The sequence below is a fragment of the Trichoplusia ni genome (assembly GCF_003590095.1).
Source record: "Trichoplusia ni isolate ovarian cell line Hi5 chromosome 19 unlocalized genomic scaffold, tn1 tig00001682_group18, whole genome shotgun sequence".
Lineage (NCBI taxonomy): Eukaryota > Metazoa > Arthropoda > Insecta > Lepidoptera > Noctuidae > Trichoplusia > Trichoplusia ni.
This window is the reverse complement of record NW_020799795.1, coordinates 21265-38824: the sequence shown is the minus strand read 5'-3', so window position 1 is coordinate 38824 and position 17560 is coordinate 21265. Positions and strand designations below refer to the sequence as shown.

At 39.2% G+C, this 17560-nt stretch overlaps 1 protein-coding gene across 1 annotated transcript; it reads right to left on the bottom strand.

Moving 5' to 3' along the window:
- Nucleotides 1-255: 255 nt before the first annotated feature.
- On the bottom strand, nt 256-11730 carry LOC113506558 (probable phosphomevalonate kinase). Its single transcript, XM_026889398.1, is given in 5 exon segments — nt 256-650; nt 653-688; nt 1180-1376; nt 1780-1858; nt 11577-11730. Coding segments are annotated over 5 exon segments (579 nt in total). The 5' UTR covers nt 11599-11730; the 3' UTR covers nt 256-405.
- Nucleotides 11731-17560: the final 5830 nt, after the last annotated feature.

The following is a 17560-nucleotide window of genomic DNA, read 5'->3' as shown; positions in this document are numbered from 1 at the left end:
CAAAGATAGAATTGAAAACAAATTTATAATCGAAGCACTCTTTCAAGCATTACGACTGGCCTGTTGGTCTAGTGGTTAGTGACCCTGACTGCTATACCGGAGGTCGTGGGTTCGATTCCCGCCCAGGACAAATGTTGTGTGATGAGCATGATCATTTGTTCTGGTGTCTGGGTGTAATTTATCTATAATATGTATGTATTTAGAAATATTTAAGTAAGTTTATTAGTTATCTGGTTACCATAACACAAGCTCTGCTTAGCTTGGGATCAGATAACCGTGTGTGAGTTGTCCCAGGATATATTATATTATTATTATTACATTGATGATATCATCCTCAAAACCACTTAGCCAACACAGTTCTAAAAGTTACCTAGCTTATTAATAGATAACATTCATAAACATCAATCAGGAATTTGCAACCAACCTAATAATGCTACTTAATTGGTCTTCTATATCTTGCTTGCCATTGCTATTATCAATAACAAGATCCCATTCATTATAATCATCCAAATCACATTCGGAAGCAACATCATCCACTCCGGACTTGAACTCATACCCTCTGTTGTCTCTCGTCTCATCATCAGCATATATCCTAATATTTCTTATTAAATTACCATATGTTTCATTGAACCAGCGAATATCAGTTTTCTTCTTATATCACTGACTATCCATATTGGTTTTTCCAAAGCTGGAATAGAAAGGAAGCTTTATTTACTAATATATAAGTTTTAATGCAATTATAACCCCCTAAGTTTGTTTCGACATTTCTTCTTAGGGTAGTCAGCTAGGAAATGTCGGCTCGATCGTTCTCAAAAAGACATGTAAAAGTGATAAAATATCCTATTTGCAGAATAAATAATTTCATTTCATTTCATTATATCCTTAATGTAAGGTGTATTAAGCTAAAAGCCATTATCAGCTTAATAGTTATGATAGAAACTGATTTAGTGTCGAAAAAAAAATGGTTATTTTTTAGAAATTGCATTACAGCATAACTGCGCAGCTCAGCACTGTAATATTGAAAATGATTGAATAAAATCTGTATATTGTGTAAAACCACACAATACTTTGAATTTATTCAACAATTCAGTTTGCAGTCATTATATTTCAAGGAGACTCCTTTTCAATTTAAATAATATTGTCATGCACAGATCATAAATGAATTATTTATGAGCTCACCATTGTCTGTGGCAATTTTACAGAAATACCCGTAATCTTTTGCCCTCATCTTCTCACTCCAGTTGATCATATCCAGCCTGTATTGTTCCTTATAGAATCCGTCGCCCAGCAGCTCATTCAAATTCAAATTTTTCTCCTTGGCCCAATGACTTTTTATTGGTTGGGATATTTTTAATACTTCGCATCGGTCTCCTAGCCTGGAAATGTATGAAATCATATTGGATATACATTTTAAAAACATTTTGTTGCATCCACCTTTAGCTTGATTACTATTCAAACCAAATAGTCCGTTTACTTTCTGGGATAGAAAAATCTTAAAAATTAAGATTTACTGTACTTGGTTACCATACTTGGCGATGAGCATTTAGGCTCGAAATTGGCCCATAAACTTTATACTAATATAGCTATTGTTTATTACTTACTGAGGCACAAGGCTAGATTGAATAACACATTTCTTTACCTTGATTAGCCATACTATTGTGTGAAACTAGAACACCATCCAGGGAAAGACAGACGCTATTTGTTAAAAATAATCATACATTTTATGGTATAAGTACCTAGTTGTATCAAAATAATATAAATAATTTTTTGAATACTTACAACTTCTGTAAATGAGTGGTTATGAAATCTTTGCCAGATTTTCTCTTGCCGCTGAATAACAATATTACTTGAGGCATTTCTAAAACAAAGAACGTAGTTAGTATAAGTATAGTTTAAAAAAATAGTCATACATGGCAAAACTTTCACTTTTTATGTCCAGAATAATAAAACAAATATGATGAAGTCATGATTTAAGGAAATTGCCTATAAGTATTAAGAATATATTTGAAACTTTGGTATAATGCGTTTAGAGTCACACCTTAAATAGAAAAAAGTTTTTTCGAGATTACGAACAGTCGACAGGCGTCCACCGTTGATCAACACAAAATGACACATGTAATGTGACAATGACAGAAGTTTGTTTTGATACTGAAACCGTCATTCTCGAAGTTGTTGACATATGTCAGTTTTTGACAAATAATTTATCAAGACATCAGCTCAGGATTTTGGTTTTTGGAGCCACAAGATTTCATTTTCATAGAATTATTTTTGCGTATACATTATAAAAATTTTGATATCAAGAGCTTTTCAGAATGGTGCTGCCATCTAGTATCTTCATGAAAATGTTTATCTGAGCTGTGAATCAACATATTGTCAACAGAGGGCACTGCGAAAAAATACGCAGTCACGAAGCCTTCACCTGCCATCTACCGATTTTGCGACATACCATAGAAACTCAAAAGGTACATCTTACTCACTTGCATTTTATTCACCTTCTTCATTGCACAATAGATGTCACATTAGCACATTTGTTTAGTTAAACTCTTGAAAGTTCATTCGGTACGACTCAATGCAAACTATTATAAATTATAATAGAGGACAGGTTTTTGTTGCTGTTGGTATCCTATATTGCTACCATACTTTTGGCTACCTCCTACTTTTTTTGGTCTTACCAATTGACAAACTGGCACAAAAATATCTAACGACCTAGTCCGTCAGATTTCCAAAAAGGATAAGAACGTTAACGTATTTTAATGACGTTGACGTTATTGGCTCCCATGACCATACGTTCGACTAGGTGAGTATTATCTTCATTATCCATATTTCAGTATCCAATTTTTTTCTAATGTATGTAAATAGTAGCTAGTTTATGATATTTAATTACCCTTTTACCTAAACTAACTTATTTTGGCTCTACATATAGTTACTTACAAGATGGATACTACGATTACTATATATAAAAGTAAATTAAATAAAGTAACCGTTTTCTTACAGATACTTTATTCCATACAGCTAACGTTTTTTTTGCTATCATTCTATATTTCGCTTTCCAGTACTTTGAAAGTCTCAATTCCCGTTGTTATTAATTTATTGCTTTATGAGAACCACACTTTTGGAAGCATTCCAGTCTGTCCAGCCGTTTCGTCTAGGTCTGCCGCTTTCTTGTGCCATGTTCTAGAACTTACTCTACCGTGTCTGTGGCTCAAGAGACGTTTAATATGCGGCGTGCGTTCCCAGCCAATAGCATTTCACCAGCTGTGTACCTACTTACACACTACAAAGAACCCTCTGTGTCGAAAGCGATAATTTTATGATCTTAGAACATCATTGAGATGGAAAGACCCCTTTAACCCTAGAAAGATAGTCTGCGTAAAATTGACGCATGCATTCTTGAAATATTGCTCTCTCTTTCTAAATAGCGCGAATCCGTCGCTGTGCGTTTAGGACATCTCAGTCGCCGCTTGGAGCTCCCGTGAGGCGTGCTTGTCAATGCGGTAAGTGTCACTGATTTTGAACTATAACGACCGCGTGAGTCAAAATGACGCATGATTATCTTTTACGTGACTTTTAAGATTTAACTCATACGATAATTATATTGTTATTTCATGTTCTACTTACGTGATAACTTATTATATATATATTTTCTTGTTATAGATATCGTGACTAATATATAATAAAATGGGTAGTTCTTTAGACGATGAGCATATCCTCTCTGCTCTTCTGCAAAGCGATGACGAGCTTGTTGGTGAGGATTCTGACAGTGAAATATCAGATCACGTAAGTGAAGATGACGTCCAGAGCGATACAGAAGAAGCGTTTATAGATGAGGTACATGAAGTGCAGCCAACGTCAAGCGGTAGTGAAATATTAGACGAACAAAATGTTATTGAACAACCAGGTTCTTCATTGGCTTCTAACAAAATCTTGACCTTGCCACAGAGGACTATTAGAGGTAAGAATAAACATTGTTGGTCAACTTCAAAGTCCACGAGGCGTAGCCGAGTCTCTGCACTGAACATTGTCAGATCTCAAAGAGGTCCGACGCGTATGTGCCGCAATATATATGACCCACTTTTATGCTTCAAACTATTTTTTACTGATGAGATAATTTCGGAAATTGTAAAATGGACAAATGCTGAGATATCATTGAAACGTCGGGAATCTATGACAGGTGCTACATTTCGTGACACGAATGAAGATGAAATCTATGCTTTCTTTGGTATTCTGGTAATGACAGCAGTGAGAAAAGATAACCACATGTCCACAGATGACCTCTTTGATCGATCTTTGTCAATGGTGTACGTCTCTGTAATGAGTCGTGATCGTTTTGATTTTTTGATACGATGTCTTAGAATGGATGACAAAAGTATACGGCCCACACTTCGAGAAAACGATGTATTTACTCCTGTTAGAAAAATATGGGATCTCTTTATCCATCAGTGCATACAAAATTACACTCCAGGGGCTCATTTGACCATAGATGAACAGTTACTTGGTTTTAGAGGACGGTGTCCGTTTAGGATGTATATCCCAAACAAGCCAAGTAAGTATGGAATAAAAATCCTCATGATGTGTGACAGTGGTACAAAGTATATGATAAATGGAATGCCTTATTTGGGAAGAGGAACACAGACCAACGGAGTACCACTCGGTGAATACTACGTGAAGGAGTTATCAAAGCCTGTGCACGGTAGTTGTCGTAATATTACGTGTGACAATTGGTTCACCTCAATCCCTTTGGCAAAAAACTTACTACAAGAACCGTATAAGTTAACCATTGTGGGAACCGTGCGATCAAACAAACGCGAGATACCGGAAGTACTGAAAAACAGTCGCTCCAGGCCAGTGGGAACATCGATGTTTTGTTTTGACGGACCCCTTACTCTCGTCTCATATAAACCGAAGCCAGCTAAGATGGTATACTTATTATCATCTTGTGATGAGGATGCTTCTATCAACGAAAGTACCGGTAAACCGCAAATGGTTATGTATTATAATCAAACTAAAGGCGGAGTGGACACGCTAGACCAAATGTGTTCTGTGATGACCTGCAGTAGGAAGACGAATAGGTGGCCTATGGCATTATTGTACGGAATGATAAACATTGCCTGCATAAATTCTTTTATTATATACAGCCATAATGTCAGTAGCAAGGGAGAAAAGGTTCAAAGTCGCAAAAAATTTATGAGAAACCTTTACATGAGCCTGACGTCATCGTTTATGCGTAAGCGTTTAGAAGCTCCTACTTTGAAGAGATATTTGCGCGATAATATCTCTAATATTTTGCCAAATGAAGTGCCTGGTACATCAGATGACAGTACTGAAGAGCCAGTAACGAAAAAACGTACTTACTGTACTTACTGCCCCTCTAAAATAAGGCGAAAGGCAAATGCATCGTGCAAAAAATGCAAAAAAGTTATTTGTCGAGAGCATAATATTGATATGTGCCAAAGTTGTTTCTGACTGACTAATAAGTATAATTTGTTTCTATTATGTATAAGTTAAGCTAATTACTTATTTTATAATACAACATGACTGTTTTTAAAGTACAAAATAAGTTTATTTTTGTAAAAGAGAGAATGTTTAAAAGTTTTGTTACTTTATAGAAGAAATTTTGAGTTTTTGTTTTTTTTTAATAAATAAATAAACATAAATAAATAGTTTGTTGAATTTATTATTAGTATGTAAGTGTAAATATAATAAAACTTAATATCTATTCAAATTAATAAATAAACCTCGATATACAGACCGATAAAACACATGCGTCAATTTTACGCATGATTATCTTTAACGTACGTCACAATATGATTATCTTTCTAGGGTTAAAATATTATTACTTTGTCTGAACTATAAAACTTTTATCTAAATACCCGTTTTTACGTCATACAATGTCTATCACTTTAATGAAATAGGTTAGATAATCATTATATCTACAATATATCCGTTGATAGGTTCTCAGCAAATGAACTACGACGGCATTCAATAAAACTTATCAATATTGTTCATTATTACTACACCGATAACCGTGACTAAGTGAATGAATACCTCGGCCGGTATCCACCCCGACACGTAGGTACCATCGCCCACGCACCATTATTATACCTAACATAACATATATCTAACTATTAAATAAATTCGTGCCGACACGAAAAAAATGGCGTTATTTGAATGCCGGCCGATAATTTAAATGTAGCAACAACCGCTTTTAGCTTACAACCTTAATTGACTTAAAAATGCTTATCAATATGACGTATCAATAAAAACTTTTGACAACTTTCAAGTAATTTCCAAAGTAAGCCTTAATCAAAGCCCGTAAGAGTCAATTTTTAAAGTCAACCAGCCACACTTGTTCTGTTTCGGCACAACAGTGAAGTTGGAAGCACGATGCACGCTCACGACTTTCTGAACAACTCCGGACATGACATTCCACGTTTCGCTGTAGATTAGAACGGGACGGATAGCGACCTACCCGCTGAAAAAAACGAGACAAGCGACCACCGAGCAGTCCACGTGGACTGCTTAATATCAACACAGGAGCAACGACCAATAGAAAACGGTACCGCTAATGTATTTCTCACCTCCGCACTCACACCAAGGACAGCTGCCATTTTTACATTATTTATGCGATTCTATACTTTCTGCCTTCCACTTAGGGTTTTAAATCTGATGTTGTGGCGATGGCGTATTCCATTTTCGAAATGACTTATAAAAAAGTGACATTATGATTTTGGGTCATATCACAAGGGTGTAGAGTACATTGTAGTTCGTGGAGTGTTCTGCGGTTCTTGAATTTAAAACAATTCCCAAGAACACGGGCGCAAGTTGGTGAAGGTTGGAGGAGGCCGCGGTGCAAACTGCATCGTCACAGCGCCCCCGGCCCGCGCCCTCCCAGCTCTCCCGCCTTTATTGTGGAGCGGGTCCGTGTGTGTGTACGTCTGTTCAGAGTCAACTGTTGTGCTGAGGCACGACGTTTTCATAGCTCTCCGAGAGGTGCATGCAGCCGCCAGCCGCTGCACTCAATGCTCGCAATATTTTGCTCTTGCAATATGTTACACTTTTATTTTTTATAGTGTTTGTTTGACCAACTGAACAAAGGATTTTCGCGTAAAGCAATTATATGGAAAACGCTCGTACTCTGCTTGTTCACATTAAAAGTAGCGTTTACTTCGTTTTACGACTGAAGTAGAAAATGTGTTTATGTCGTAGACTGGCATACCTGCATACCTTTCAAACCAATCTACAACATAAAATCACTAAATTGATAACGTTATCCTCCAATCAACATAAATGATCAAATGAATATCAATAAAAAGTCGACCTCTTCAAAATAGCTACCTACATTCCTCACAGATTGAGATTACCCTCACTCACTCGAGCTACTTTTTATGAAAAACAAAATAACGAGATTCAAATCAAAAGCCGTTCTTAGAAACAAATCGACTCTTTAAAAGCTCTTTTACGATTACGTTTTTGATTCAATGGAAAGGGGATCTTTTGTGGAAGGCACACCCGGAAATATTACGCACGCTCAGACGTGCCCGGGTCCCCCCGGTCTAAATGATGTCTTTACTAATGCATTGAACCCGAAATACGAATATGAACAACCATAACATCTAATCAAAATAATAAATTGCCAATTTGTATCGCTAATTTGATATTCTTAATAAAAACTATTTACATAACACATGTTACATTAAGCAATCATTATAACAGCTAGAGCAACTATTAATTATTCTATAAATAAAGCACATAACATTTTAATAAATAATTAACATAAATATTAATTAGTTGTTAGAAGAGAACGTACATCCTGTAGCAATAATATAAATTGTAGTAACACACGGTACGAGGTACGAGAGTATGTCTCACTATGTCCGGCGGGTATTATTTTTTATTAGCGTGGAGGCAAATTATTATACGCGTCAATTGGCTCATTCTCATAAATTGGACAGCCGGCCGCGCAGCGCTCGCCGCGCTCGCCGCGCTCGCAGCGCTGCAGCGCTACATCACACAAACACGCGGCGCGTACTTTTTGTCAAGAGAGTTTCTTGAAACACTTGAAGCGCCTCAGCTAATGGCTACCGACGTGTTCGACATCGGAAGCTTTTTGTAAATTATGTACCTACCATCCTACTGAGGAAACGATATCACAGTGTGGATAAAACGTTCCCCACTTTATTTGAGTTAATATTTGATTTATCGTCGAAGTTATTAGTCCGGCCCGCCCCTCGAGAAAAAGCTGCAGAATAGGGTTTTGTCTCTTGAGTGTGAATGCCTTTTAGTGTTTTTTTGCTTTCTTATTTTATGGCCAGTGATTTATGTAAATAGATGCGAGTTACAATACAATACAATAGACAACATGAATAAATACGTTGCCAAGATAACAACGAATAAGGGATTAGTAAAAAAACATTAGACGTTTAGACAGACAATACGTGTTATTACAAAAGCTTAAGATTTTATCTCTGTAGGCCAGATAGTCGAGTGGTAAGAAATAATTTATCCTAAATTGATAGCCGACATGGTTATCGATATCACGTCATCCGTCATTCATAACACGAGGCGAGGTTGCGGCGCGGCCCCCGGCATACCGCACGACACGCTCGCATTACTCAACACAAACAAAAAGGGAATAAATGCTGGAATAAAATACTTTTAATTTCCCCGGGCGCCGCTAATCGGGCCGCGTCGATGGAGAGCGCCAAATCGCCCTTTTTATTTTACTGTATGAACGCAAATCCGGCGGGAAAACGGCGTTAGGCGAGCGGGGGGGTGAAGGCGAGGGGCGCGGGGGGGTGCGGTCACGCGCTCGGAATTAGCGGTCCCCCGGCCGCCGCGCGCCCCGCACTTGACCCGCGCGAGGTGTCACCGAGCACGTTACCTACCCGCAAAAAATGGGGGGACAGCCGCGCTCCGCCGCCGCCGGCCGACCTGGGACCCACCGCACGGATTTTGTTTTAAATTTTTTATGATTTCGTTTCGATAGAACGCCAATACCTACTATGGTTGATTGGAAAATACATATAACTTGATACCTACCCCCAATCCCCGAGTTTTTCCACCAAAGCTAATGGCTGTTATTTAACATCGCGTCGTGTACGTAAGCAGCCATAGGTACCTAGAGTTCGCCATAAAACTTCGAAGCATGTATCCGGTGGGCGCGGGCCGCGGGGGCCGGCGCGGCGGCGCAAGCCACTAATTGACTCACAAACAACCCATAGAGACCGCAAATACTGAGATATTACAGCTCCACTGCCAAACAATGAGTCACATTGTGTCATTTATCGAATTGTTTTGTAAATTATATTTAAGATTTCCTTCCTCGTAGTGATAATGTAGCTAAAATAGGAATTAATACCATGCTTGGTATTAATTAGTTCAGTTACCTGTTTACTTAAATTGTTAAACCGATAACCTAGAGCCTCTTGGGTATGTAAACTATAATGATTATAAAATGGTCTAATTAGTACCTAAACTACCTACTTATTACTAGGACTTTGGAAAATTTCAACAGAAAATATTTGTCCCTACTATCAGTTGAGCATCAATTACAAAGTAGTAGGTACATAATGTATCATGTAACAGCGTAACAGATTCAGTAACGCGTCCGCAGTCTCGAGCGATAGCTGCAACCCCGCAAGAGATGTCGCTACTAGCTGCTCGCTGCTCGCTGCTCGCTAGGGATCGCGGTCTTCAGCCGGCAGTAAAAATACGTGCGGGTATTTCCTGTGCCGCGACAGCCTCGGCTGGGGAGAGGCGGGGGCGATAAATAACTCAGTTTGCGGCCGGAGGGGCCGGGGGTGAGACGGGGGTGTTATTTGTAGGGCTCGCGTGTGAATTATTCGTGGGTTCACGCGCGCTGTTTGCCCGCCGTCTTGTGGAGTGGCTCGCCGACCCTCGTTAATGAAATTTCATATCGTTCCTGCCGAGCAGAGCGCCGCGACGCGTTCCATTGTTGGTGCACATCACTATTGAAACTACTGGATTGTTACACTTGACTGTTCCTAATGAGTAGGTGGGCGTGCTTCATTGTTATTTGACAATACGTTTACCTACATTAGTAGGTGGTGGCGTGTAACGGTGGACTTACATACTACGTAGGCTACGCTCACTCGATTAGTTTTCAACTCTCTGAAAATTTAACGAGCGCATTACGCATCAGCCGTCAGGTGATTAATTATACATCACCATTACCAATTTAAGTAGCAAAAAAATACGCTAGTTAGGCCAGCTGTCCACTGAGGCGTATCGCTATACATTTCGTGTTCGCATGCTGATAAGCAATAAAGATTATGTAAAGCAATAGGTAAGTGTTTTTCATTGAGCCCGGGCGTTATAACGTGGGGTAAAAGTGGGATCAAGCCGTACTTTCTTTAGTCGATTTTAGCTGTATAAATAGTATGAATAGTTTATTTAATACTGTTCGTATGCCTAGCTTAACAGATTAATTACATACTTACTGGCAGAGATTTTGTTACACAAATATGTCAGTTTCATTTCACTCTATTATATTACCAGTGTAAAAATTCATTTAAGTAGGTAATTGCCATTACATAAGCCTCGAACAAAAAAACAAAGAGATCAATTGCCTTCACACAGCAAAAGTTCACGCTTTCTTGAATACTTTCTAAACGCAATCATCGAATTTCGCGAATAGTATTTCCGACGGCGAACCTGTTTCTGTCTCACACACATGACACGTCCCAACACACCTTTATTTGTTACAGTCCCCGCTCGACGCTCGTACATTGTTAATATTGTTACGTGTCGCAGTGTGCACCTGTCCTAGTGCTCCAGCGACGTTCGAGTGTATCCCAAACGCAATTAGACGCGACCCTTATTGTGTGACTGCGTTGGTCCCGACCAGCTGTCGCAATGTTTAGAATATTAATAGATAGCCTTTGGCTTGCAGATAGCTTCTAAGTCGTGAGTATAAGACGGTAACTATCAATTTACCTAATTTAGACTGCACTCTGCCGTCCGTAGGTAACTAGCGAGGATTCTCAGCATCTCAGCTATGTAAATAGGTGCTCGTAAATTGATGTTTATTTAATGAAATGTTAACTGCTAATCTACGCATCGCAGTCGCACCATTAACTTGTCTCAGCTGCGGGTAGATTAGTACCTCGGGACTAATGCCTACTTTACTTAGTGTTGACTGTGTCGCAAGAATTTAATACTACCTAAACTACCTACATAAGTGCCTACATTTCGTATCTAAGAACCCCTAATTTTGCACCGTAATTATTCGTGGTCATAATCATAAAGGTTTGGAGTTTGATTCCCAGGTGTGAAAAGGCTTACACGTTAGGTGCCCTGTGATATTATTATGTTGAAACTGTAATCATTGACGTCACTGCATTCCTTTAAATAATACGGGGCCGTTGACATTTACTTATCTTTAGAATCAGATTTTTTTTAAGGTTTAATAAAGGTTTTTTTTTCTCATACAGGAAGAGAATTAAAGATCTTATCATTTATCAAGGGCTTAATAATCAATGATCATAGAACGTTATTAATTACTAAGTATAATTATTACAGTAAAAAAGATGAAATTATAAGCAAAAGATACCTACTAATAACTAGGTAAAATAGCATAATAACAGCTTAATTCTCTGTACATTGTATACCCTAAAAAAATCGCAAATTGAAATATCAGCCACCCAACAACAGCTCACTTACACACACTTAAAGAAAATCAATTAAAGACAGAATAATAAATGTAACAGCTTGTCATACCCACAGCCAATAAAACACATCTTAATCGTCACTAAATAAAACACAAATCAACCGCCTAATTTAAACTAATTACACTAAGATACGATAATTGATCAATTCTATTTACACATTACACGTCCACATCAGACCTGTCGTAATAACCGCATTCGCCGGCTCACCGATACATCGGCCAATTGTTTCCATCGCACCGTACTGCGAACTGCGAACTATGAATGATGGTGTAATGTTATACTAATTAACCATTGTAATGAACACGTATCTAATATAACTCCCTGTTTACCACGACTACATATTAATGCGGTTATTATATGTAAAATTACGATCTTTGTTACCGATGGTTACTGATGTAATTGACTTGTGGTTGTAATTTATTTCACCTTTTAACATCCCTTTGATATATCGTGAATTGTGCGAGGTTTGTTATTGCACCCTACAATGTATTACATGTATGTACGTCGAAAAAGATTCACAAAATTATCTATTTCCTTATTAAACATCTGCTCCAAAAAGTTACCTTACAACTCAATAAAAAACAAAAGAAAATATTTGTGAATTTCTAGGACTATCTCGGTGATTGTAATGTCCCAAATACCTAAACAATATGTCCGTGTTTTTTGTCCAACACATATAAAGTAGATACCTAAACCTAGGCTATACAGCGCGTCAAAATTCTTAATTAGCTAATAATATCTTTATTAGCGAAGACCACAGATGGACAAGTTATTAATGTCAGTCATAAAACTATCGTGTTTAGTTCGCCAAGTCGTAAGGCTGTGTGCACATTCACACACACTCACATACGTGTCGTGGTGTGAGTTTCTTGGAGATAGCTTGGACAATGCGCACAATTGACACAGTTGCGAGTGTTCACAACATGTGTTACTTATTACTGCACCACACCATTTGTAGTACAACGCTTCGTATGTTTGTCACTGTTAGTGCCGGCTAGCTTTATGTGTGTCGTGGTATTGGGGATGCTTACCTAGGAATAGGTCATTATTATTTGATAAAAAAAAGAATTTGTCAGATATGCTGATAAAAGAAATTGCTAGTATTGGGAATTGTAAGGAAGAAAATAAGGCATGTGTTCTAATAAAATATCACCCCCACTGGTTACATTAAGTTATCTGATAGTAAAGCGTTTACATACAAACAAACAACGCAATTCTCTGTACATCTAAATAACATGATCTTCGTATTGATATCATTATTTTTATCACTGAAGATATTTTTGTCGCAGTTTTTTTACGCATACGTATCATGTAAATCGATAAGTATCTACATCAAAAATTGGTAGCTAAGCCGATTGCAAATGATGTGTGAACAAAAAATACTGAACGATTACAACGTTGAGTAATTTCGAAGAAGAATTTACCTGTGGTTAAATTAATTTTCGAGAATGTCAGAAATAATGACCGGCTTAAATACCATTATATGGATGGAATTAGCTGGGCAGATTTTCTAGGAAAACAAAGATACTAAAAGCCGGGCTAGGCCCAAGAATTTCCTGCGAGCTCGTCTGCGCGAATAAATTGGGTCGGATGCATCGTTGACAATCCAATTTCGGGTTCACACAGCTTGACCGTCAACAAAGATTCCTAAAATTTAGAAACAGGTATTTCTTAATAAACTTTATACTAAGCCTTTACGCAAATTAATAATATAGTTCAGTACATTTTTTTTCTTCCCGTTGATATGGTATTTTAGACTTGACGTGGATTGAAGTGGCAGTCTCCATTCTTCCATCCACAACTTTACTATTAATAGGCACATTACTTACATTCATACAAAATAATATGACTCAATAATAAGTTGTAATAAAAGCCACAGAACTAGTCTACAACGCTGAACAAGCCGCGCGGGCCGCGGCGAGGCGGTGTTACAGTACATCGCCAACAGATGTCGCCCGCGTAAACAAATACGCTATTATCGCGGTATTCGTCACACCTCCGCTTATCATTCCGTATTTATTATAACATTGTGATAAATCAAATACCCAACACGTTTCTACATAGTCATACATTCGCAGATTATTTAATTTTTTTAAATACAGACTTTGGTAAGTAGATAGCGTTATCTTAATACAGGTAAAGTAGGTAGGTATGTCCGTTTATCAAAACGAGAAATCTCAAATTTTATCTATTAGTACGAGGTGTTAATTTACAGATGTCATAAATACTTAAGTAAGTAGGTATGAAGTGTAGGAACATACTGGCTGTAATTGGAAAAATATGTACGTAAACTTAGGTAGGTAATTAATAATGAAGTTTTAAAGTGGGTCGTACCTACATCTGTTAATTTTATTGTGGTGTTGAACCACGTAATTAGGTAGCGGATACTTTTGTTCTGTCGGATTCCCCTTTACTTAATTTATAATTTAAAGCGTCAGAAGGCTGAGTTACCTGTTCCCCACATCTGTCGTGTCAATCAAGAATGACGAACAACAGAGGTAGGTAGAGAGGTATCTACCTCTACAAGTAGTGAAAGTTAATTTAGATAGTTTAAGAACAATGCGGACTAATGTCTAAAGAATAACTCACAACATCAGTTAAGTATAAAGTTTACCAGGTCATTAGCAGATAACTTAAAAAAAACATAATGGAAATTAATTTGAAAAGTTTGTAACGACTTGATAAGGAGGGTTGCCTCACTGTAGTCCCCATTTAAGAGGTTGTTAGTCGCTTTGGACGCGTTAGGTATCTGGGTAGGTCCTGCGAGTGTTAGCTGTGTGATGTATGCGAGTTGGATGTTGTGGGGTGGGCAGAGGGCTGCGCGGCTCGCGCGGCGGCGACTAGGTCAGTGCTGTGTCGCCGGCTGTAATCATTCTAATTCAATTTGTGCGGACGTCGCCGCCCGCGCGCCACCCGACCGCTTTGTTTACATTACGCCGAGCCGTGGCTGCCACTCTACAGCGCCTCGATTAAGGACAAATCAATAAGGCAGCCGATACCGAGCGAGTTTAATAGAGTGAGCGAGTCGAGTCGAGCGCCCTCATTACCCCCGCAATTAGCGCACGGCGCGCTCCCGCCGACGACGACGCACCCCGCGCGAAAAACGAATAAAAAGAGCTGCCCTCAAAATGGCCGCCGCCTCCCCCCCGACCGCCCGCCGGCCCCCGCGCCGCTTCGTGATTGCATCCCCGCAGCTCTTATAAATATGGCCGTATTCCTCCCGCCTTTACTGATTGCCCGTATACCCCCCGGCCTCCCCCCGCGACCGCGCCGCCGGCGTCTGAATAGATAAACGAGTCCACGTGGACTGTAGCTCTTATAAAAATCGACTCGACCAATGGAGCACGTTCCACACACCACTCTGGCCAACCGCGGCTCCGGAACGCGTGTAACCCCGCCCTTAATAAGCGATCTCGGCGCGAGAGCCAATCACAGGCGCGGATTCGTCAAGTTCTACTCACCGACGACGAAGCGGTCCACGTGGACTGACTCACACACGGACGCGCGTATAATGCCTCGAGTGGAAATAGCTATGACGGCGAAATGTGCGACAGCGAAAAAATAAAATGCGGTCGGTCGGTGCGGAGCGAGCGAGTGGGTGTAAACAGGGGATATTTCGGTGCGGCTCGTTCATTATTATTGAATGCGCGGCGCTAATGGCGGGCGCGGGTCGCGGGTCGCGGCGCTGCGCTCGCCAGGTGACGAGCGGCGACCTCGCTACCGGACCCGGTACCAGCGCACCTCCGAACACGGACATTACCATACCACATGCGTGACACTCACTTACCTAGTCACTACACCCGCGCCAGGGGACGTGTTGCCCTCCAGCACTAAACAATTTTATAATTACTCCGCACTCATAAACTGTTTACATAGCGAATAAAATTATCTACTCCACGCAACTCGACATCAATTGAAGAAATCCGTACAAAGCTAATTCGTATTCAACAAAAAAATAATCAATACAGAAAAGCAGGCAACAAAAGCGTCGACATTAAAAGCACAATAAGACGGTTGAGACAGGCAGTCATACATAAGTATAGGCGCGGCAAGCGACCTCCATCGGATAAGGCAAGCTTGTCCGGTAGCCGGCGAGCCACACTTCGTGTAAAAAATAACTACGTACGTCGTACATACCTGCACACCGCCTGACAGGGCTGCCACAAGCCCCTCTCGCTGCGATCTTCAAAAACTTTTCACTCGAAATCAAATAAAACATATTTTCCTTATACGCTCGCTTTTAAGTCTAGAAAACGACCGCCTGATTTTTCACTAAAATACAAACCAATATTATTCGAATTGTTTACAAAAGCTTTCTCACCAGTATTAAACTCAATCTATCTAATCTAGGGTTGCATGTGGCGTCTACTTGTTAATTCTTAGGGTTGCTCGAGTTTGAGGAGTGCGCGTCAACCCTAGGTCCACCGCAGACTTGTTACTGTTATATCTTTTATGTTTTGGACACTAACACTCGGCTATCTCGCTAATGTCCACTTGTGAAGTTGTTCCGTGCCTGCAGAGATGAATGATAAATACGCTATACCTCCTATCTAGAGCTGAGTAATTACCTGTTCTTCTAGACTTGATACTGCGATATCTAGATCTAGAATACTAAGTATGTGTACATACGTACACCATGTGTCTAAGCTAGTCAGATAGGTGTATTTAAATAAGTCTTGTTTACCTCATAAATATGAATAATACCTTTGTCTCGATTTCTCACTATCACTTTAAATATTAACAAGGACTATCTACCTAGTAGGTATCTAAATGATATATTTAGCCCACTTACGATGACTTTCAAAAATATGTACATAAGTACATGATTGTATAAATCACGTTAAAGGTACGAAGCACGCATCAGTCATGAGGTCAATCAGCCGCAAGACATCCTCATATCAAGCAAGTTATTGCGTCTTTTATCTCTTAATTAATAGCAAAAGCATTGACAACAATCTCCGTCGATCTAAACTAGCGAGATACCTCGTCGGATCGCTTTGATAACTGTCCATTGATATTATCGTACAATGTAATTAAACATATCCGGTTCCAGCCGGCGATGTACGCGTAATTTTGGCGGGTGGCAAGTACTCGCCAGTTTACATGTGGGTAGTTATCACAATGAGTTGATGTGTCAATCATTGTGGACCGCGGTGTAAGTGCGATATTTACGTTCATTGTTGGCAACTGACGGCTTTACGATACGGAACCATTATGCAGACGACTGACAGTGATTTAAATTCGCGTAGATGGCGAGCCAGCGATGCCAATGACATGAGTCGCCAAGAAGTTTTGGCTCGTATAACTGGCTGTATCAGTTACATAACCATTATTGGAATATTCATAAACCTTCACGACTGACATATTTTGCCCCCAATTTGATTGGCTCGCACCCTCTTTTTGAAGGCTCAAATCAAAGCCCGATAACGATAACGTATCAATGAGTAAATCTACGCACGGTGTTGTTGCTATCGCTATTGTAATGCCGAGAGGGTAACGTATTACTGGTTAACATAACTCAACAGTCGCGTTCGACGTTAACATCGAGTTAATCGAATTACACGAGAGACGAGTGTTCGCGTCTATCATACACCCGACTCATAAATAACGAATCAATTTAAATAAAATATTTTAATATTCAGGTTAAAAGCTCAAGTTATGGCTTTTATAATAAAACGATTATTGCTTCGAAAATTAATTATAAGTAAGCTTCGAAATTGGTCATTTAAATAAATAGTGTTTTTGCCAATGAAAAACATATTAATTGCAAGATTAACATAAAAGTTATTTTGTAACATGGATTTTACATTACACAAACATGGTTTATTTACAAGAACGCTAAGTTTAACTACTGATTTACCTGTTAACTT